Source organism: Osmia lignaria, chromosome 7 (assembly GCF_051020975.1).
Source record: "Osmia lignaria lignaria isolate PbOS001 chromosome 7, iyOsmLign1, whole genome shotgun sequence".
In the NCBI taxonomy this organism is placed as follows: domain Eukaryota; kingdom Metazoa; phylum Arthropoda; class Insecta; order Hymenoptera; family Megachilidae; genus Osmia; species Osmia lignaria.
The window spans coordinates 2,239,441-2,262,172 of NC_135038.1; the positions used below are offsets into that span (position 1 = coordinate 2,239,441).

At 41.2% G+C, this 22,732-nt stretch overlaps 3 protein-coding genes across 8 annotated transcripts in view; all 3 read left to right on the forward strand.

Moving 5' to 3' along the window:
* YME1L (ATP-dependent zinc metalloprotease YME1L) overlaps positions 1-22,732 on the forward strand; it is a 259,223-nt gene that overhangs the window by 231,006 nt on the left and 5,485 nt on the right. The window lies entirely within an intron of this gene.
* Positions 5,709-9,670, forward strand: LOC143305453 (uncharacterized). Its single transcript, XM_076689145.1, has 4 exons — positions 5,709-6,017; positions 7,919-8,536; positions 8,991-9,447; positions 9,606-9,670. Exons 1-4 carry the CDS (start codon positions 5,709-5,711, stop codon positions 9,668-9,670), a joined length of 1,449 nt encoding a protein of 482 aa, XP_076545260.1.
* Positions 21,077-21,940, forward strand: LOC117609690 (uncharacterized). Its single transcript, XM_076689146.1, has one exon. The coding sequence runs from the start codon at positions 21,077-21,079 to the stop codon at positions 21,938-21,940; it is 864 nt and encodes a 287-aa protein (XP_076545261.1).

The window sequence follows — 22,732 nt, forward strand, 5'->3', positions numbered from 1 at the left end:
TACATACATTTTTCATTAAACATATTAAATATTCTTTTTACTAACAAACAAGGCTCGTCATTAACACGCCCTCCACCTACAGAAACTCCCTCGTTTCTTCTGTCAGGTTATGGGGCCAGGACGCCAGTGGAGTGCGTGAATGATCGCAAACATTAATCGGGTGAACAACGAACAAAAAGAAACAGTATGGCGTCCGTAAGCAACCTCGCGAACCTTGAAAAATTAACGGAAAACACCTACGAGTTGTGGAAGGTTCATGTGAAAAGTTTTCTAGTGATTAACGATTTGTGGTCATATGTTGACGCAACAGAGGTAAAACCAGAAGTAGATGCTGAGGAATGGATAAGGAAAGATGCAAAGGCTTTAGCGTTTATTAATTTAAGCGTCTCGCAAAGTCAATTAAACCATATAAAGAAGACCAACACGGCAAAAGAGGCCTGGGATAAACTCCAAGGAATATTTGAATCGAAAGGGCCAGTTCGAAAGGCTACGTTGTACCGGGAACTATTACGTATGACGAAACAGCCGGACGCGACCATGACGCAATACGTGAGTGATTTCGAACACAAGGCTGAACAGTTGGAGGCAGGGATCAAACTTCCCGATGATTTCCTGTCAATAATGTTGTTGGCCTCATTACCGGCAAAATACGACAACTTTAGCGTTGCCATAGAATCACGTGACGAATGGCCAACCCTCGAATACCTCAAGACAAAACTCAAGGAGGAGGAAGCGAGACAGAATGAACGGGACGCCAAGGCAGCCGATCGCGACGAAGAAAACACAGAAGCGTTTGCAACGAAACACGACGACAACAAGAGCAGACAAACGCATACGAATAATAAACAACCTAAACCGAACAATACGAAGTACAAAGGAAAGTGCTACAATTGTGGAAAACTAGGCCACATAAGCCGGTATTGCAAATCGAAAACAAAGCGAAATAATTCCGTGGATGCGATGATGGCAATTGCATGTAATACGGAAGTTACAAAGCGCGATATTTGGTGTCTCGACAGTGTTGCAACTAGGCACATGTGCAGCTCGAGAAATAAATTTAGTGTTTTAGAGCGTAATGCGTCAACCAATGTATATACAGCGGCAGATCAGTGCGTAAAATCTAAAGGGGAAGGTAAAATCAAATTGAGTGTAAAAGCGAATTTAAAGGACACAAATACAGTAGAATTAAGTAACATCATTTACGTGCCGGATCTAAGGAACAACCTATTGTCGGTCTCCGCCATTACTGACAAAGGTTATCATGTGAAATTTGGCCCAAAAGGTGCGTGTGTAAAACGACCAAACGGAACTACTGCGATAACGGCCACCAAAAAGGGACAGTTGTATTTAGTGAACGAAATAAGTGACCACACGCTGCTCACAAACGACGAAAACGATAATCTGTTGCGGTGGCATCAACGTTACGGGCATTTAAACGCGAAAGACTTAAAGAAACTAAAATCGCACGAAATGGTTACAGATATGAACTTGCGGACGGGCGCATCCGAAATAAACTGTGAAATATGTCACAGAGGGAAGATCAGCCAACAACCGTACACACAATCAACGAGTAGGTGCAAGGAAAAGCTTGGCCTAGTGCACTCCGATATTTGTGGCCCCATGAGGACTGAATCGTTGGGTCGAGCAAAGTATTTTGCTACGTTTATAGATGACAATACAAGGTATGTGGAAGCGGTAATGTTACGCCGAAAATCAGATATATTTAATGCCTTTAGAAATTACAAGCGTCGAGTAGAAAAGGAAACCGGTTGCCAGATTAAACGATTACGTACTGACAATGCAAAGGAATATTTGTCAACTGAGTCTTCAAAGTTTTTGGAAGAGGAAGGAATCGCCCACCAACTGACTGTGCAATATACGCCACAGCAGAATGGAGTAGCCGAACGCGCTAACCGGACCATCGTAGAAATGGCAAGGTGCATCTTAATGCAAGCGATCCTGCCGGACGCACTGTGGGGTGAGGCCGTAAACGCAGCAACATATATCAGGAATAGATGTCCAACGAAGGTATTGGGCAATTCCACCTCATTGGAAGCATGGTCGAACAGGAAGCCATACGTGGGATTTCTCAGGATAATCGGAAGCAAGGTGATAGCACTGAATAAAAGAAATAAGCGGAGAAAGTTCGAGCCAAAAGGTGACGTATACACTTTACAGAGGTGCCCACTTAAGCGTCCACAGTCGGGACCAAATACGGACGCTTAAATGGGGAGGTGACTTCTGCGAATTCAACTGAAGAAAGGAGAGGAGATGAGTGCGAGTAGGATACCTATATTCTATACATGCGAATGCGACGGTCAATTCCATCGTCATTTGTCATTCCTAATCCATGATTGTAATTCTATATTCTTGTAAACGTCGAGTAGCTATATTTTTATATTATACACGATGGCTGATACTAGTAGTACCAGTTCTTCGGCAAGTAAACAAATTAGTATAACACAGAAGTTGGATATCTTAAATAAATTAGAGGCTGGTGCAAGTGTGAAAGATCTGGCATGCGAATATAATATAACGGATAGAAGCATTAGAAGAATTCGACAAAATACCTTATCAATACGGCAATTCGCGGAGGATTCCAAACATTCCAAACACGAATTCGTACACCAGCATGTAACGACTTGAATAATCAATTGCATAGCTGGTTCGTACAACGTCGTTTATTGGGTGATAAAATAACTGATAATATTTTATTGGAAAAAGCAAAGGAATTTCAGGAAGAAGGTGTTGGCCCTTCAGACTTTACACCAAGCCGAGGTTGGCTTTGGCGATTCAAAAAGTCTTATGATCTACGACTCATTAATATGCATGGTGAAAGTGCTGATGCCGATAAATGTGCCGCAGAAAGGTTTATTCAGCAATTTCCACAAATATTGGAAACCAATGAAATTAGTGATGATAATTTGTATAACATGGATGAAACGAGCTTATTTTGGAAGATGCTTCCAAACAAAACATTAGCAAGTGCAAACGAAAACTGAATGCCAGGAAAAAAAATGAAAAAAGATAGAATTACGTTAGCTTTATGTGCAAATGCAAGTGGAAACCATAAATTGCCAGTGCTATTTATTAATAAATATGAGAACCCAAGAGCGTTAAAGCACTGTAAGAACAATTTACCTGTAATATATATGCATCACAAGAATTCCTGGATGAACAGGGTACTTTTCCAATCATGGTATGAGAATGAATTTAAGCCACGCGTAAGAAAACGTCAGTTACAAGAAAACAGTATCGGAAAGGTTCTATCAATACTGGACAATTTCAGTGGGCATAAATTATCAGATGAAGAAATGGACGATGGGTATTTTCAAATAATGTTTCTTCCGCCCAATACCTCTTCTCTGATCCAACCGATGGATTAGGGCGTAATAGCCAAATTTAAAAACCTTTTTCGTCACAAGTTATTACATCAAGTATTGCAATATACTGGTGGAGTGTCAGATTTCTACGCAGATTATGACATAAAAGATTGCATAGATATAGTTTCTGAATGTTGGAACAATATCACAGCAACAAATATTTTTAATGCCTGGAATAAAATTTGTAACCGTGAAACAAGATTTACCAATTTTCACACTTCGTCGTCAGCAACTACTTCATGCGATACAGCATATAAAACAATTTCTGGCGAAGAAGTAACAGAATGGATCAATTACTGCGGAGAAACGGAAATAATAAGGGAAATGATTACAATTAGAGAACCTGAAATTGCAAATCAAGCAAGAGAAATAATAAATTACTATAACACAAAATAATTTTTATTTTTTCTATCATTTATTCTGCTTATTTATGTTTATTATGTAATTTGTGTTTATGAAAATAAAACAATTTTTAATATGCATTGTTCTTTCTTAAAACTGTAATGCAAAATATTGTAACACCCAGTATGTAGAGTCATGCTCCTACCATAACAATTGAAGACCGGTGACAAACACTCGGTACGCGCGAAATGCACTCCGAGGTTCTATTTCCAAGAATTGGTGGGGATAGCGACGGACTCTTATGTGGGCAAAAATGCGGACGCCTAACTGGGCACCTCTGTAGTTGGTTATGACAACGCGTCAAAAGCATATAGACTTTGGAAGCCACATACCAAAATAGTAATTAAGGCCCGTGACGTAAAATTCATTGAAATTGTAGAACCGGATGAAAAATCAACGCACAAACTGTTTACCAACCCGCTGGTCCTATACGGGTCACACGCAGATCAAACTAGTGAAAAGGACGACAACGAAGATCTCCCTAACGAGGAAGACACAAAGGAGGAATGTCCCAACGTAGAAGACAATGAAGAAGGATGTCTCAGTGAAGAAGATGACAAAGGGTCTGCGAAAATAGACGAAGATCCAAGAAATGAGTGGCAAACTGTGAAGCGTGGACGTGGAAGACCGAGAATCCAAAGAACAGGTAAAGTAGGAAGACCAAGGAAACTCTTCAAAACGATTGCAGGAACGCCTGAGGACCCAGCAGACGTGGATGAAGCATTGAAGCGAGAGGACTCCGATTACTGACTAGAGGCGATGGAAGTGGAACACGACACCCTATTGAGAAACAGCAGATGGAAATTGGTTCCGAGGCCAAAGGATAAAAATGTCCTCACAAGCAAATGGGTATTCAAAACAAAAGACCGTGAGGACGGTCACGTATTATACAAAGCTAGACTTGTAACACGCGGCCATACCCAACGAAAAGGAATAGACTATGAGGAGGTGTTTGCTCCGGTTGCCCGGTATGAAACCATAAGGACACTCCTAGCGATGGCTGTAAATGAAGGAATGTACGTCCATCACATGGATGTAGTATCGGCGTACGTTCAAGGTGAGCTAGCTGACGAAACGTACATGGAACAACCCGAATTGTTTGTGAAGCGTGGCGATGAGGACAAGGTATGTAAGTTGTTAAAGCCTTTATATGGCCTCAAGCAGTCGGGTCGTGAGTGGTATAAAAAGTTGGATAGAAGCGTCACAGCACATGGCGCGCGACGCACGGAAGCAGACCCATGCGTATACGTATATGGAAGTCAGGAAGACCGAGTGATTATGATTATTTATGTCGACGACCTGCTGCTAGCGTCAAAGAGCATGAAGAAACTGAATGAAGTGAAATCCTCGCTAAAACGGGAATTCAAGATGACGGATATGGGGCCTGTTAAGAATATCCTGGGTATAAACGTTAAAAGAGATGGAAACATTGGTAAGATCACACACTCGCAACAAAAATATGTTGAACAACTAATAAAGAAGTTCAACATGCAAGACGCAAAAGAGGTATCGACCCCGATAGAATCAAATACCAAAGTTTCAAAAGAAATGGGTCCACAAAGTGACGAAGAAAGAAGAGACATGGAGAAAAGACCATACAGAGAACTCGTCGGAGGATTAAATTATCTCGCCAATGCATCCTGACCGGATATCGCTTTTGCGGCATCAACCCCTAGTCGATTTAACTCAAACCCAGGAAAAACTCATTGGGACTTGGCGAAAAGAGTACTCAGGTACCTGAAAGCCACCTCGAACTATACAATAAATTACCAAAGGAACAACGAAAAGCTCGTAGCGTATTCGGACTCCGACTGGGGAGGCGATGTGGACGATCGCAAATCGTGCACCGGTAACTTGTTAATATTGGCTGGTGGACCAGTTAGCTGGAAGTCGAAGAAGCAAAAGTCAGTATCACTATCAAAAATGGAAGCGGAATACGCAGCGTTAGCGGAAGTAACTAAAGAGGTAGTGTACACGAAAAGACTGTTAACTCACATGGGATTTAAAGACTATGTAAAAGCTCCAATCGCGATGTTATGTGACAATCAGAGCGCCATAGAGTTAACGAAAAATGCTACATTTCATAATCGGAGCAAGCATATAGACATTGGCTATCATTACACGCGTGAAATCGCCGAAAGGGGTGAGATAAAAGTTACTTATGTAAAATGTGAAGATATGGTGGTGGATATCTTTACGAAACCCCTGCCTAGACTTAAGCATCTTAAACATGTATGTACGTTAGGGTTAAGCAACGAAATTTGAGTTTGGAAACCAACACCGATAAAGGGGATGTTGGATCGGTAAGATCGATGTCGGTCTACGCATGGCGATACTGAGGCCCCTGGCAGCGATTCTGTTTTGTTGAAATCAGATTGGAGACGCCAAATTGCATGGATGTAGTGCGCGATACATATATTTTTCATTAAACATATTAGATATTCTTTTTACTAAGTACACAAGGCTTGTCATTAACACGCCCCCCACCTACAGAAACTCCCTCGTTTCTTCTGTCAATTATTAAGTCAATGCATTGATTGCATTGCGCCAGACATGCGTCTCGATCGTCATTACTACTTATGGCCGCAATACGTTGTGTCAAAAGTTGTTCTATACAAGCAAGTTCGTTCAGTAATATTGCCTTTTGACCACTAGGCGTCGATTCTTTCTTTGTATGCTTCTATATCTTGCCGTCATTTGTAATCGTTCGTCTATCAAGTCGATGCACTGGTCACATTGCATCAAGCAATCACAACGCTCATCTTCGGTATTGATGTTTATAACCCGCTGTACCAATAATTCGGTGATGCATTCGAGTTCCCGCAGAAACGTGGCCTCCATTTCCCTTTTCCACAAATGCGTTAAGTATTCTTGCACTTCTGATTGTCAAACTACATATGACACACATTGCCGATTTCCTCCCATTTTTATTAAAGTGGGGCTGTCATTGACGAAGGTGTTTAATTACAGTTCACTCTGCAGCGTCAACAAAAAAACCTCATTTCCAAGACGTACAAAAAATTTGTTCAAGGTTATGAGCAAACCCCCTACCTTCTATAGTCGCGAATTGCAGCGTCAGATTTGCTGCGCCAACAAAAAATCTCATTTCCAAGATGTAGAAAAAAGTGGGCGGGGTTTTGTGTCGTCTTCCGATAAGAAGAAATAGTTCATGGTCATGGGGGTAGGGTTGAGGTGTGGTGTCATATTTCTGTTGAGGTGGTGAGGTGGGGTGAGGGTGTCAAATTTCAGTTCAAGGTTATGGGGTGGGGGTAATCATAGGGTGGGGATGAGGGTGGCACTGACGGTGTCAAATTTCTGCTGAGTCAGCAAAAAAAATGCTGACACCAGTGATTTAGAATCCGCATAGAACAACTACTGGAGTTTCATGGCAGCCAACTTCTGATAGTTTTTCGTTCAACTTTGACTTTGACATCAACGCAGAGGAGACTGTAACCAAGCGCAGTGCTTTATCACTAATATCACAGTTACACGATCCCCTTATTGTTAGTTGGATAACACCGGTAACTGTGACATTCAAAATTTTCATGCAGCAGTAGTGGCATTCCGGACTCCAATGGGATGATCCACTGCCTAACCATCTTCAGGAAAGATGGCGAGCTCTCACACTTCAGCTTCAAGATTTACCGTTGACTTCTATACCACGGTGGGTCGGTTATTCATCTCACGCCTGCCACGTGGAGATATATGGATTTTCGGACGCTTCAGAAAGTGCTTATGCTGCGTGCCTTTATCTGCGCATTATAAATAAAGCAGGTGAAATAACTTCAGTCTTACTCCAAAAACCAAAGTAGCAGCTCTTAAACAGGTTTCTTTGCCTCTTACATACTACATCTTCATTAGATATAATGCAATGTACTGATCCCTTCCCGCAGATCAATGTACATTTAATATCAACATCATTCATAAGATATCTACATTGGATATAATGTAATATACTAATTCCTTCCCACAGAGGAATGTACATATCGTAACAATATCATTCATAATACATCTTCATTAGATATAATGTAATATCCTGATTCCTTCCCACAGAGAAATGTACATATAGTAACAATATCATTCCTACTACATCTTCATTCGATATAATGTAATATACTGATTCATTCCCACAGATCAATGTACACTTAATAACACTTTCGATGCAAACTGTTAACTGTCATCTGTGGTCGAATTCAACAATTACTCTCGCATGGTTGCGAGAAAGTCCAACGACTTGGAAGACTTACGTTGCAAATAGAGTCTCGGAAATTCAGACTACCGTGCCTCAAGCAGCTTGGCATCACATTTCCGGCAAGGAGAATCCAGCGGACCTCGCTTCAAGAGGCATTACACCGCCGGACCTTTCGGCCTCCTCGCTGTGGTTGCATGGACCTAGCTTCCTAACAATCTCCTCGGAGCCTTGGCAAACAACTGATGTGTCTCAAAATGTAGATTGCCCGGAAAAGAGAAGTGCAAGTTGCTTCGCAATTCACACTCGAAAACAACCACCACCCGCTGAATCGGAATTGCTTGTAGGATACAGCTCTCTGAAGAAGCTCCTTCAAACTACCGCCTGGTGTCTGCATTTCTTCAACCAACTCCGAAGGAAAAGAACACCAACCTCAGTACAGTGCTCGCTTATGCAAGCCCTAACTTCTGCACAACTTGAAGATGCTCTTAAACATTGGATTAAGAGTGTTCAATTACTACATTTCTCAACAGAAACTCAGGCGTTAAAGGGCAAACGACCTGTTAAAAGTTCCATTCTCAATCTTAATCCGTGTTGGCGAAATTCCCCATGTCTACGCAGAACGACGAAGTTGGCAACGAAAATACTTCGTTGGCGCGCCGTTACCAATAGCGGCAGCACCTCTCGGGCCCACTTTGTCCACGCGGTCCCCTCTCCATGCCGAACCGGCACGATCGACGCCATAATTGATTTCCGTCTTCTTGATCGTACGCTTCGAGTGAACGCACGTGTTTCTCTTGCCCACGCTCACGTTACGTTTCAAGTTCCGTCTAGTCATTGTTAATATAACAATTATCGCCCGCGTCGTGTCCACGCAATTACTGTGTATTATATTTTGTTGTTTGTCCGCGCAGTGTGCTCGTTTAATTATTGTTATTCTCTGTACTCTTCGAACTGTCCTATTCTTTGTATATACTTTCCGACGTGTCTAATAAACGAATTGTGTTTGTATCAAGTGTGCCTCGTTACTCAGCCTGCTCAGACCACGTGAACACGCTAACAATCCGTTTTTAGATCCTGATGAGGTTCTTCGCGTTGGAGGACGCCTGAAACACTCTCTGCTGCAGGCAGACGAAAAGTATCCGATGATTCTGCCTCGTGAGTCCCACCTGACTCAACTTCTACTAAAGGATGCACACGAGAAAACCCTACACGGCGGGACTCAGTTTATGTTGAACTACTTTCGGCAACGATTTTGGATTGTTCGTGGCCGTCAATTGGTCAAGACCTTCATTCTCAAATGCCTTCAATGTTGGAAGCTGGGAGCGTCTCCTTCAACTCAACTTATGAGAGATTTGCCTTTCAAGCGAGTCCAGCAGTTCCGCGCATTTCTTCATACTAGTGTGGACTACGCAGGTCCAATTACAGGTCCAATTGTCTATCCAAAGGTCGAGGTACCAAGTCATATAAGGGGTACATTTCAGTCTTTGTTTGTCTTTCAACCCGTGCTGTTCACCTTGAAGCTGTGTCGGGGTATTCCACAGAAAAGTTTCTAAGCTCCTTTCGACGGTTTGTTGCACGATGTGGCCATTGTACTTCGCTTACCAGTGACTATGGCACTAATTTCGTAGGTACTCATAAGGAGCTTCGTGCCTTATTTGGTCAAGCTGTAGCACAAAGCGACCAACTCGTTTGATTTAGCTCAGGATGGCACAGAATGGCGCTTCAACCCACTAGCGGCGCCTCACTTTGGAGGAATTTGGAAGGCCGCAGTGTAGAGTGTTAAGCACCATTTGAAGAGAGTTACTGGCTAGACACCCCTTATTTTCGAAGAAATGACCACTTTACTTGCCCAAACCGAAGCTTGCCTAAATTCACGTCCACTCGTACCTCTTTTAGATGATCCTTCGGACCTTTCGGCTCTTACTCCGGAACATTTCCTCATCTTAATGCCGCTTCTGGCCGTACCTGAACCATCGCTCCTAAAGGTACCTGAGTCCAGGTCGCGGGTCCAGCGAGCATCTGCACGATCTACAACACCGCGCAAAGTGGCGTATCAAGCTTCCACCAGTAAAGGATGGAGACCTATGCCTTGTGCGCATGGAACCTTTGCCTCCCTGCAAGTGGCCTTTAGGACGTATCTTGGAAGTTATGCCTGGATCCGACGGGTTGCCTCGTCAAAATCAGAACTGTCTCCTCAACATTTGTTTGACCTATTTCCAAGATAAGTCCCCTGCCTGACAGGGGTACAGACTGTTCGCCAGGCACTGGCGAAGGCGAGCGGAATGTTCCGGAATGATCCTATATCTTTACACCTGTCCTCTCATCCAATCGTCACATGCGTACGCCCCGACACTTAATCTTAATGATAAAATATTTTCAAACAATTGTTCATACATTACTAAATGATTATTGTGTATTCTTATGTAATTAATAATTTTAAAAAAAGATGATTTTATGAAAAAAAAAAATTGGACCTTCATGGGGGCGCGAACCTGCGACAAAAAAGTTTCCAGCGGTTCCGCAGTCGGAGACATTACCTTTTTTCTTTTTTTTTTTATAAAGAATTTTATCTGCTCAGGGTGGAACAGTAAATACAACAGGCGCAAATACAATTAGGAACAAAAGCCTTATGCTATGACTAATACAAATGTATGGCCTCCACATAGGCAGCTCGCATTTGGACATTATCAAAGATTCATACAAACAGAACGGGGTGAGGGGTTAGACAATCTGTCGCAAGATCCCAACAGTAATGGGGTGTAGGGGTAGCAAAAAATAGACACACAAAAAAACCTGCTAAATATAATGTAGGATTAAAATTATACACTAAACAAAAAGCTTACATACTAACTTACATGCTAACTAAGATACATATATATATATATGTACAATGACGCAGGATAAAAATGACAAGCATCGAGCAGTATACGCATGTTACCTACTGCTGGTTATAATTTGCCCATTAGCACGTGCAATGGCATGTTTGAGCCTGCGCCTACGCCTAAGTTCATCTTTCAACCGGGCGTCGTCTGCCAGCCACCAATATTTATCGTCGAGCCTATGCGTATCGTTAAGATCGGAATGCAGAATGGCGGTATTGTATTTGAGTAAGGGTTTGTTTGTTGTGGAGTTAAATGAAATTGCTTTGTTAGACTGGTGACGGGCAGCGTGATACAGTATAGGAACATTTTGCGGGTCTTGAACGACGCCTTTACTATCGAAATACATAAAAGTTTGCGGAGGGAGGTAGCCGGTTAGTGCCATAATTGATTCGCAGTCGAGGGTGTCAACAGAACTATATGAGTTTAGAAAGCTATTGTTTACATCGGGAAGATTAGCGAAGTAATCTCTAGTTAATTTGATAATAAAGTTGTCGATTCTCGGTATGTCGGCTATGTCGTAGAGGGTTGAATCATTAATGTAACGCTTGCTATCGGTGTATCTGTACAAGTGAAGCGACGCTCTCAGACATGTGCGTTCAAACTTGCGAAGTCTTTCCATAAGAGACGCGCTGATATTCCACCAGGCCGGGGCTCCATAAGTAATAATAGGCATGACTAATAAAAGGTAGCATATTACCTTCACTCGCGGGGATAAGGTCCTACTATAGAAAAGTCGGCTATGCGCTCTGAAAGTGTTTTTGGCCTTCTGTAACTGCGTGATAACGTGAGTGTTTAATCGTAACAGATAGTCAAGGTGGATCCCTAGGTACCTGACGCATTGTTTGTGTTCAATAGGTATCGGTACATTAGTGTTCATTATGTGGATACGGAAATTTTTTATGCCGGTTCTAGTATTGGGGTTAAGGAAACGAAATGGACGGTGGAATAAAATAGTTTCACACTTTTGGGGGTTGACTCAGAGGTTCCAAAGATTATAGTGCCTATTAATGTTGTTGGCTAATTCTTCCAACGTAGACTGAACAGTAGCTGGGTTTTTGCGAGCCACTAACACGATAAGGTCGTCGGCGAAAGCGGCAGCATGAGTGTTATTGTTAATATTAAGGTTATAAAGAGTCGGGACGGCGCACGTGAAGATATTGAAGAGATCAGGGGAGTTGACGGTGCCCTGCATAAGTCCCTCAAGTATGGCAAATGACTCAGAGGAGAGACACTCCCCGTTCCATATTGCGAAGGACCGACCTCTCGTCATGTTCCACACAAGATGAATAAGGTCAGATGAGTAGTTCAGTGAGTGAAGTATGAAGAGCAGACCAGCAATCCAGACGGAGTCGAATGCTTTCTCAATATCAATGAGAGCAGCACCCACCACCATGCCGCTGTGCAGGTGGGTGTGAATATCACTAAGGATTTTGTTGACAGCGTGAACAGTAGAGTGCTTGTGTTTGAAGCCAAATTGGCTGTCAGGTATGATATTATTAGTCTGGGTATGGCGTCTGATAGATTTGTTAATGATAATTTCGTACACCTTACTAATTGCGGGCGTAAGACTTATGGGCCTGTAGCTACTGACTTTGTCAGGGGGTTTGCCTTTCTTTGCGATCGGTAATATTTTAGATTTTTTGAAGTAGGAGGGGAAATATCTATTGTCGAGCGCATTATTAAAGAGAACAGTGTAATCAGATATGATTTTAATATCGAGGTGCTTTAATACAATGGGGGGTATGTTATCAAGACCAGCGGAGCATTTGTTAGGTAGGTTTTCGAAAATTTTAGCAACTGCATACGCGGGCAAGAAGATGGAATTATTCGATGGTCGAGGGTCGGAGGCCAGGTTATTGTCGTTGAAGGTGGTGATGGTGTTACCTAGAGTCTCGTCACTCTGGAAGGAGGAGGTTAGACGGGACACGGTGGCCTCAACCTCAGTTTTAAGATGTGAACCAATATTGGTATATCTAGGGGAGTTAATTTTCTCGTAATAAGCACCAATGATGTTAAGAATGTCATTAGGAGAATTGATTAAAATGCCATCGGGTGTTCTTATGAAATTATCTGATGGGCATTTACTTCTTGTCAGGAAGTCAGTATCACTATCGTCTAAGACGACCGAGTTAATAGTTAATTGGGCCCTGGGGCGGAAAAATCTGTTAATTTTGGGAAAAAAAGTTTGTGGGTTATGGTGGTCAATGTATTTGACTTGCGAAACCCAGTATTTGGTGTATGCGATGCCGTACTCAGATTTCAGCAACAGGTTTATTTTGGAGATCAGATTTTTAATATGAGTGGTGCGAGCAACGGTGAGAGGAGTGACTGGCTTTTCGCTATAAAGACGGTTACGAGCGGTGATTAAGAAGAATTTGTGCTTGTGCAGTTGCTTGATTTTGCGGTTGACATAATTGAGCATATTGTTGGTTGGAGCATATCTAGGCACAGAGCTATCAATGGTGGAAAGGATAGCGGCATTTAGTGAAGTGATCAGTTTTATTACATTTATAGCATCTTCTTATTGTTGACTTAAAGGCTACTTGTTCTTCCACTGTTTCATGTAGGTTTAATCTATTTTCTGCTTGTCGTAGCCTGGTTATTAGATTAGTTAGTGTTTTATCGTTTGGTGCTGTGGAATTCCAGGCACTTACAAAATGTCTGTATTGGCTTGGTAGTGTAGCTATAATCTTAGTTATTAGCATAGTATCATCTATTGGTTGATCTAATTTTACATTTCTATTGAAACTTTTATTTCTCATTGTATGTATACAAAAAATATTAAATAAATGAAAATTTTCATATGTCACTGTTATAATGCGCAAGTACGACTACGAACTCCAGTTCTATATTTGATATCCATGAACGTCAAATGTTACTGAAAGAATCTGTTTCGTTAGGCAACTATCATCGGTAATGTTCATATGTCATTTGAATGCAGTTACGAACGAACGAATTCTTTTGTCTCCGTGAACAGTGAACTAAGAGTTCTCGGAACCAACAGTTTGTTATTCGTTGCTGCGCCAACACCAAAAAACCACTACGCACACGCTCGGATCCGTTTTATTACATTTTTTAAAAGCATGTTTACCTAAAGTGCGGCCCGCTGTAACGTGATGGATCATCAAAGTGACCCGTGAAACCATTTGAGTTGGCCAGGCCTGATCTAATGCGTTTAGTCCATAGGATAAATTTTATAATGTACTCACGTGCGTGGCTATATCACTGCCCTTTTCAAATGAATAGTTGAAAAATTCCTGTAGTAGAGAGCATTTTTTTTGTTCCGTATCTTTTCCATATATTTTTACTAATTTGCCAAACATTTCTTTCGATCTCTTACAGTTTAGGAGATGCATCTGGGGCTATTTTTCCGTCGATGCAATTATTAATCTTTGAGCCTTCGCGTCCTTGAGTTCCATTCTGTCTTCCTTTCTTCTGATTCTGTACCCTCAAGAATAGTTTCGCCGTTTACTATGTCATAAACACTCATTGATTTGAACATAATTATTATCTGAACTATTTCTTCGCCAATGTGATTGTTCCGTGTGGCCATCTTGTTTGTCTCACGACCACGTTTTCCGTAATCTAATGATATCTTTGCAATCACTTATTTTCTTTGGTTTTATTATTTTTTTGTTTTTTAGTTTTGAATTTTCTTTACTGGGACCAGGTTCATAACCTGTTATTAATTGTGGTTTTAATGGTTTTTAGGTTTTAATAAATCACTCTTTATCTTACACTTGTACTGATTATTAACGCTTTATTACTATATAACAAAACTAAAAAGCAGTATGAATATTATTTAGTAGGTGTCGCTTTATGTAGATAAGGAAGTTATCTTCTATATTGATTTGATTTACATTTGTCCTCTCAACAGCATGCACTCACACAAACAACGGAAAGTATGCGCGTATATGCCATGCGCGAGAGAACAACTCGATTTCGTAGATTTGATTTTTCGTCTCGATAATTGCATAATTGAAATTTTCGCGGGTGTAACATACACGGGTGGACTTCGCTACAGGTCGGTCTGGTCCATTTGAACGGTAATATACACCATACGTTGAGGAAAATGATATTTTCGAAACTGTAAGATTGAGACAGACGCTGTTGTAAGCAAACAACATGGCTGCCGAATGCTGCGTTCGGCTGAACGATTGAACGATTTAATGGTTTTTTCACCGATAACACACTAGATCACCCTTCCTTGAACGAGCATAATATGTACTGCGAATACCGTGGATGCTTTCTCTGAGTGAAGTGCCCATCCTGTGGATCGGCAGTCGGCTGGCTCGCTCGGAATCACCGGCTGCGGAGGGGAATACTCGCGCATGCGCAGTTTGTATGGAGATATGCTAGTGGGGCGGTGTGCTCGGGCCCCTATAATATGTCATCGTATCGACGACCCTGTCGATCGGTTACACGGATATACAGACCTTGGTTATAAAATATTAGTTGGAAATAAAATAGTTACGAGTGAAAATGTACAGTTTATAGAGAAAGGAACAAAAACTGTAAAAATTGTGGAATACGAAAATATAGAACACACCGATAAAAATATGAACCACAAAAATGAAACGGAAGAAGAACAAGATGCACAATCATCAAACACTGATGACGGAAGACAATAGGAGGAAGACCAGAAGAAGGAAAAAACTGAAGAGGTGAAAAGTTCCGAACGACCAAAGAGATATGATGACCATATTGTTTACGTAAATTACTGCAGTGCAAATGTACCTGAAAACTATGATGAGGTCATAACTTGTCCAGAATCGAAGAGGTGGATGAAAGCAATGAAAGAAGAAATTGGAAGCCTGGAAGAAAATAATACCTGGTCTTTGGTGGATGAACCAGTTAATGAAAAAATTATTGAAGTAAAATGGATTTACCAAATCAAATCAGATGGAAAATACAAAGTACATGTTGTTACGAAAGGTTTCCAACAACCGTACCAAGAAAAAGAAGATTCGCCAGTGGCAAGGACGAATACGTTAAAACTCTTACTGTTAGTCGCATGTATCAACGGATAGAACATCGAACAGATGGATGTCGAAACCGCGTTTTTGAACGGTAACATTAAATCCAAAATACAGGGAGATTCTCTCGGCGCGCAACACAATAGCCGCCCCGCACAATGGAACCCTGCTGTGTTTGCGGGCAAAAAGCCCAGGAGGTCAAGTCGCCGGACCCAAGACACACGACTTTTGGGTCCAGCGATTTGACCTCCTGAGCTTTTTGCCCGCAAACACATCAGGGTTCCATTGTGCGGGGCGGCTATTGTATTGTATTTATCCTCCAGATGGCTACGTTACGTTGCGCGACGGAAGGCGAGCGCGCAACGAATAAAAGAGAAAATTAAATTATTATTATTGATTATTTCTTTCTTTAATTTTTGGGCGATGAGAGAGGTATCGCTACAACCACTCCTGACCGTCTTTGACGCGTTAGGGCCATTCCACGCAAAGTGATCACACTTTTTCCCGCATGGTCTTGGATTTTTGTTAAATTTTGTAGGCTTGTAGAACCCAATGTACGAAAAAAAAATCGATGCTCCGTTCCTCGATATTGTTTAAACTTTCCAAGTTATAAGGACTGAAAATTTAGGGTCACTTTTTTTTCAAAAAATCATAACTCGGAAAGTATTATAGATATCGACATGCATGAACCGGCATTTTATAGGTAAAGCTTCAAAGTTTAATAAAAAAATCACTACATGTTTCAACGCAATCTTCAAATTGTTGTAAATAATGTTTATAATTTTCAAACTTGAAAATAACCCCAAGGGGGAGCACGAATCAGTCTGAAATTTTTTCTGTAGAATCTTTAAAGAGTTTTCTAAATACCCTGAAAATTTCATGATGGAACACGCAGAATTGCCGGAGTTATAAAATTTTATTGCTGCGTATGACCTGCCGGCCGACCATCGCGCGCCATCCGGTCCCCATGCGCCACTGCACTTGTCGGCGTTACTTTTCGGTCTATCCGCTTAATTTCCGCTTATTTACAAATTGGAGTAAATAATTGTTTCTAATACATACTTTTTTCTTAATCTGGAGAGGTGATTTTAAAGATTTTGATGTGATAGGAGATTCACCGAGAGATTTAAGGGCACTATTTAACGACGATAACGAATATTCCCGATCTATTTCTTCTACATAACTACAGGGTGATTCTTTCGCAACGCAACACAAAAGCCGTGCCGTACAATGGAACCCCTGTTGTTCCGTTTCTTGTCTTCGTCTCAGCCATAAACACACACAAAGCAGTTTTGGGCCCGGCTTTTGTGTTGCGTTGCGAGAGAATCACTCTGTATCTGCATTTGTTCCCGAATTTGACGAATTGTTGCTTATTACTTGTTCTACATTACTTGGACCAACAACTGGCTCTTGAACTGTTGGAAAACAACCCGGCTCACTTACGTTTACGATAAGAAGATTTGGACGATTTAATCTAGATGTTTGAATTACTCGCATTCTACACATGCAGCACAAATTTTCTCCTAATATTATATTCTGATATTTTTCACGAAAGGCGATTGTAACTGAACGAAGATTTTTAGTTACATTTGAATGTCGAGGTAAACTAAATGGATTGGAACAATATCTTCGCGGCATTTTTGCTTTCCACCAGTACACAATTACAGTTTTAAACTAAGAAAAACAAGAAACTGAAAAGTACACAGCATAGTTATGCACAACACTGAACGCTTAACTGAAATCGCTTGTCTCGTTGCTTTCCCAAATAAAACTGAACGGTGTTCTGGAAAAGTGAACCGCCAAAATCGGTTTGCCATACTTTTATTGACTTTTAAGGGTTTGTAGACAACAGTACCAAAAACGTGTCGATCTATTCCGTAGTTGTTAACCGATGGCTGGCTATTTGAAAAAATGTAGAGTAGCGGCGCATGGGAACCGGACGGCGCACAGTGGGACAAAACGGCTTTCGGCGATCAAAAGTCGATTTTCGTGAATTCGAAAATTGAAAAACTAATTACATACATCGATAGAGAATAAACTGTAGTTTAACGTAGTGTAATCTGTTTTTTCATATTTCTTTCCGTTTTGCCGTGGTTCGCACTCAAAGTCAGTAGAAATTCGTCAAGACGAAACGCTGATAATATTACCCATAACTTCAATGTACGATTCTAATAAATTTCACTCGGAAAGATAAAATTCAAATGAATTACAAAGTTTACTAGATTAGTATAGATTGTATTCAGTGCATAAAATAAGTTAAAATGTTAACAACTTTTTAAATAATAGGATCTGATTGAAACGAAGTACATGTAACTAAAATCTCAACTTTGCGTTTGATTTAAAAAAAATGTGTGCACTTGTGCGGGGCTTGATTATTACTGTAGTAAAGAGTGAACCTTCCTCTATCGGAATCAGAAAAAAACGGCTACCCCAACCTGCCACTGCTCAAAAAAATGACGATTGAAATAAATTACACCCATCTTTGCTGCAGCGCACGATGATGGAAAAGCAGTACCAGATACGATTATTATCCAGTTAACTGCATTCGACGTGTATATTCGTTACCCAAAACTTTATTTCGGTCTTGCAATATGCCATAATAAATTTTCATAATTGTCGAAACTATTTTCACGAATGATTTGGTATAGATCATAATAAATATAAATAAATATATTATAATAACACATGTCTTGTCATTTTTTAATTATTAAATCCGTTTTTATTATAGTTATTAACAGTTTTGAGTCAAATTTTTGTTAAATGACATAAAATATGTCTAACAAGTGAAGGATATTGAACGCGTTATACTTTATATGTGAATATTTTGACACCCTGTAGATCAATATGATTCATATTGATACAACTTATGTACCATAATGTGGGCAAAAACTTCCCAAAATTTCATTCAAATATTTCCAATAGAACCGAAGTTACAGAATTTTGATCGCCGAAAGCCGTTTTGTCCCACTGTGCGCCGTCCGGTTCCCATGCGCCGCTACTCTACATTTTTTCAAATAGCCAGCCATCGGTTAACAACTACGGAATAGATCGACACGTTTTTGGTACTGTTGTCTACAAACCCTTAAAAGTCAATAAAAGTATGGCAAACCGATTTTGGCGGTTCACTTTTCCAGAACACCGTTCAGTTTTATTTGGGAAAGCAACGAGACAAGCGATTTCAGTTAAGCGTTCAGTGTTGTGCATAACTATGCTGTGTACTTTTCAGTTTCTTGTTTTTCTTAGTTTAAAACTGTAATTGTGTACTGGTGGAAAGCAAAAATGCCGCGAAGATATTGTTCCAATCCATTTAGTTTACCTCGACATTCAAATGTAACTAAAAATCTTCGTTCAGTTACAATCGCCTTTCGTGAAAAATATCAGAATATAATATTAGGAGAAAATTTGTGCTGCATGTGTAGAATGCGAGTAATTCAAACATCTAGATTAAATCGTCCAAATCTTCTTATCGTAAACGTAAGTGAGCCGGGTTGTTTTCCAACAGTTCAAGAGCCAGTTGTTGGTCCAAGTAATGTAGAACAAGTAATAAGCAACAATTCGTCAAATTCGGGAACAAATGCAGATACAGAGTGATTCTCTCGCAACGCAACACAAAAGCCGGACCCAAAACTGCTTTGTGTGTGTTTATGGCTGAGACGAAGACAAGAAACGGAACAACAGGGGTTCCATTGTACGGCACGGCTTTTGTGTTGCGTTGCGAAAGAATCACCCTGTAGTTATGTAGAAGAAATAGATCGGGAATATTCGTTATCGTCGTTAAATAGTGCCCTTAAATCTCTCGGTGAATCTCCTATCACATCAAAATCTTTAAAATCACCTCTCCAGATTAAGAAAAAAGTATGTATTAGAAACAATTATTTACTCCAATTTGTAAATAAGCGGAAATTAAGCGGATAGACCGAAAAGTAACGCCGACAAGTGCAGTGGCGCATGGGGACCGGATGGCGCGCGATGGTCGGCCGGCAGGTCATACGCAGCAATAAAATTTTATAACTCCGGCAATTCTGCGTGTTCCATCATGAAATTTTCAGGGTATTTAGAAAACTCTTTAAAGATTCTACAGAAAAAATTTCAGACTGATTCGTGCTCCCCCTTGGGGTTATTTTCAAGTTTGAAAATTATAAACATTATTTACAACAATTTGAAGATTGCGTTGAAACATGTAGTGATTTTTTTATTAAACTTTGAAGCTTTACCTATAAAATGCCGGTTCATGCATGTCGATATCTATAATACTTTCCGAGTTATGATTTTTTGAAAAAAAAGTGACCCTAAATTTTCAGTCCTTATAACTTGGAAAGTTTAAACAATATCGAGGAACGGAGCATCGATTTTTTTTTCGTACATTGGGTTCTACAAGCCTACAAAATTTAACAAAAATCCAAGACCATGCGGGAAAAAGTGTGATCACTTTGCGTGGAATGGCCCATATAGCGTACGTCTACGCATGTGGTTTTTACCACCTGGTCGAACGGAGTCGGGAAAAGGTTCACGTCGTTCCGTAAGATATCAAAACTCTTTTTGTAACACACCGTGTATTATTTTATCCAAATTGATACTTTTATCGCGACGCTCAGACTTGTTCTGATACGCCTTTCTTTACACACGTAGTTTTTTTTTGTTTTTTGTCTTTCTTTAGGTTGGTAATACTGATCGTGCGCCTGCGCGCTACAAGTAGGTCCCTACACGCCTGTGGGTACTAGGTCCCACGGGAAAGGAATAATGAAATAAGAGCGACACGAATGTACGATAAAAATGTATCTTTTAATTGCACTGCTCCTACGCCGTGTTTGTACTCTGGCAGTTACGCTTTTTGAATGCATGGACGCTTGCTTTTTTGCGTCTTGCTAAAACGTACAACAAGCTTACCAAACTAACTATATACTAGAAACTAAAACTAATCTAACTTAACCTAGTGACATTCAGAGGGCGCATAAGAGCGCGCCGATGGTCGCTACACGCTGTAGGCGATTCCCCTTTTAGCCACAGACTATGTACATACAGGTTAAGGACACACTAGGTTAAGTTAGGGACATTAGGTTTACTCTCTAGATATAAGACACAGTGTAACAAACGCTCAAAGAAAAAAGACTGAATAGTTAGCTAGTTCGAATGTAACGGTCGACAGAGAAATACATACATATATTTTACCAAACCAAGAATCAGCGTCCACGTTATTACTGAACCTTCGAACGCCACAACTGGTGCCGAAACCCTACGAAAATGACGGATAAAGAAAAGATGGAAGCTGGAACAGCCGCAGAGGTAAACGCCAGCGATTTCAGGAGCGTAAAGCTCCCTACGTTCTGGAAAGACGACCCCAAGCTATGGTTCGCCATGCTGGAAAAAGAATTTTTGGCGTACGAGGTGAGGTCTGATGTGGTAAAATGTGCATCAGTATTACGACATTTGGACGGGAATATCATCAGAATCGTCGCAGACATAATCTCAGCCTCAGAGTGCGAGGATTCGTACAGACGGATTAAAGAAGCGCTGATAGAGCGGTTGGCGTCGTCTGAGGAGACACAGCTTCGCCAGCTTCTTACAGGGATCAAGTTGAACGGACGGAAGCCGACAGAATTGTTGCGGGAGATGCAATTGCTCGCCGGTGCAAAGGTTAGTGCAAGCGTTTTGCAAACGCTATGGCTTCAGCGTTTGCCCACGCGGGTGCAAGAACTCCTGGCTGTGGTTGATGACGCAGCATTGGATAAGTTAGCAGCATTAGCGGACAAAATGATCGAAAGATCGTCGTTTCCGGAAGTGGTAGCCATTACGGAAAGCGAGCCAAATACGCATCGTGGAACAGCACCGCGTGAACCAAGCTCAGAGATCGCAACATTAACGCGAAAAATGGAACAATTGGAAACGTTGATTCACGATAATTTTCGCAGAAGTCCCAGAAGCCGCAGCCGAGGCCGATCCTTTAAGAGACGTAGCTCCTCCCGCGGAAGAAGCACTGATCGTTACCACCAAACTAAGAGACCAGATTATTGTTTTTATCATAGGAAGTTTGGAGAGCGATCATTTAAATGCTCTCAGCCCTGCAGCTGGACAGAACCGGACGCGCGTTCGAAGCAGGAAAACTAAACAGGTCGTGGCAAGTGGAGACGGTTGCTGACGACAACCAAACAAAGAACCGTCTCGTCATCACAGACAGAGAATCGAGGATGGCCTTCTTGATAGACACAGGTGCGGACATTTCGGTAATTCCCAGTAACCGTAGACGACATCCCGCACCAACGGACTTCAAACTTTATGCAGCCAATGGTACAGTTATAAATACCTTTGGAAACAAGACAATAACCTTTTCTCTGGGCCTCCGCAGGCAGTTTCCTTGGAGGTTTGTCGTAGCAGATGTAGGTAAGGCAATTATTGGCGCTGACTTCCTACGCCACTACAATTTGTTGGTCGACCTAAACAAACGTCGCTTAATTGACCCTACAACAACCTTGTACCGCAGTGGTACATTAACAAAGTCAGAAATGCCTACCGTATCTACAATAAATAGTAATAATTAATTTCAAACTCTATTAAAAGAATTTCCAACAGTTACGCTTCCACAGAACCTTGGATTATAAAGGTTAGAGGTTTACCATTACATTACCACCCACGGACCTCCAGTGGCTGAAAGAGCACGTCGTTTGCCACCAGATAAGCTCCAAGTGGCAAAGAAGGAATTTTAGCACATGCTAAACGAGGGCATAATCCAACCATCCAAAAGCCAGTGGGCCAGCCCATTACATATGATCCGCAAAAAGTCAGGTGAGTGGAGGATTTGTGGCGATTATCATAGGCTTAACAGCGTAACTGTACCTGACAAGTACCCCCTGTACCACATACACGATATTGTGCAAAATTTCAATGGGTCAAGAATATTCT

What these genes read in the sequence shown, in the direction of transcription:
- LOC143305453 (XM_076689145.1), top strand. Translation starts at nt 5,709, where the DNA reads ATGGAAGCGGAATACGCAGCGTTAGCGGAAGTAACTAAAGAGGTAGTG. An exon ending in GACTTAAGCATCTTAAACAT is followed by an intron (nt 6,018 to 7,918) that starts GTATGTACGTTA and finishes TCATTCCCACAG; the next exon opens with ATCAATGTACACTTAATAAC. An exon ending in CGTTAAAGGGCAAACGACCT is followed by an intron (nt 8,537 to 8,990) that starts GTTAAAAGTTCC and finishes GTTTGTATCAAG; the next exon opens with TGTGCCTCGTTACTCAGCCT.
- LOC117609690 (XM_076689146.1), top strand. Translation starts at nt 21,077, where the DNA reads ATGACGGATAAAGAAAAGATGGAAGCTGGAACAGCCGCAGAGGTAAAC.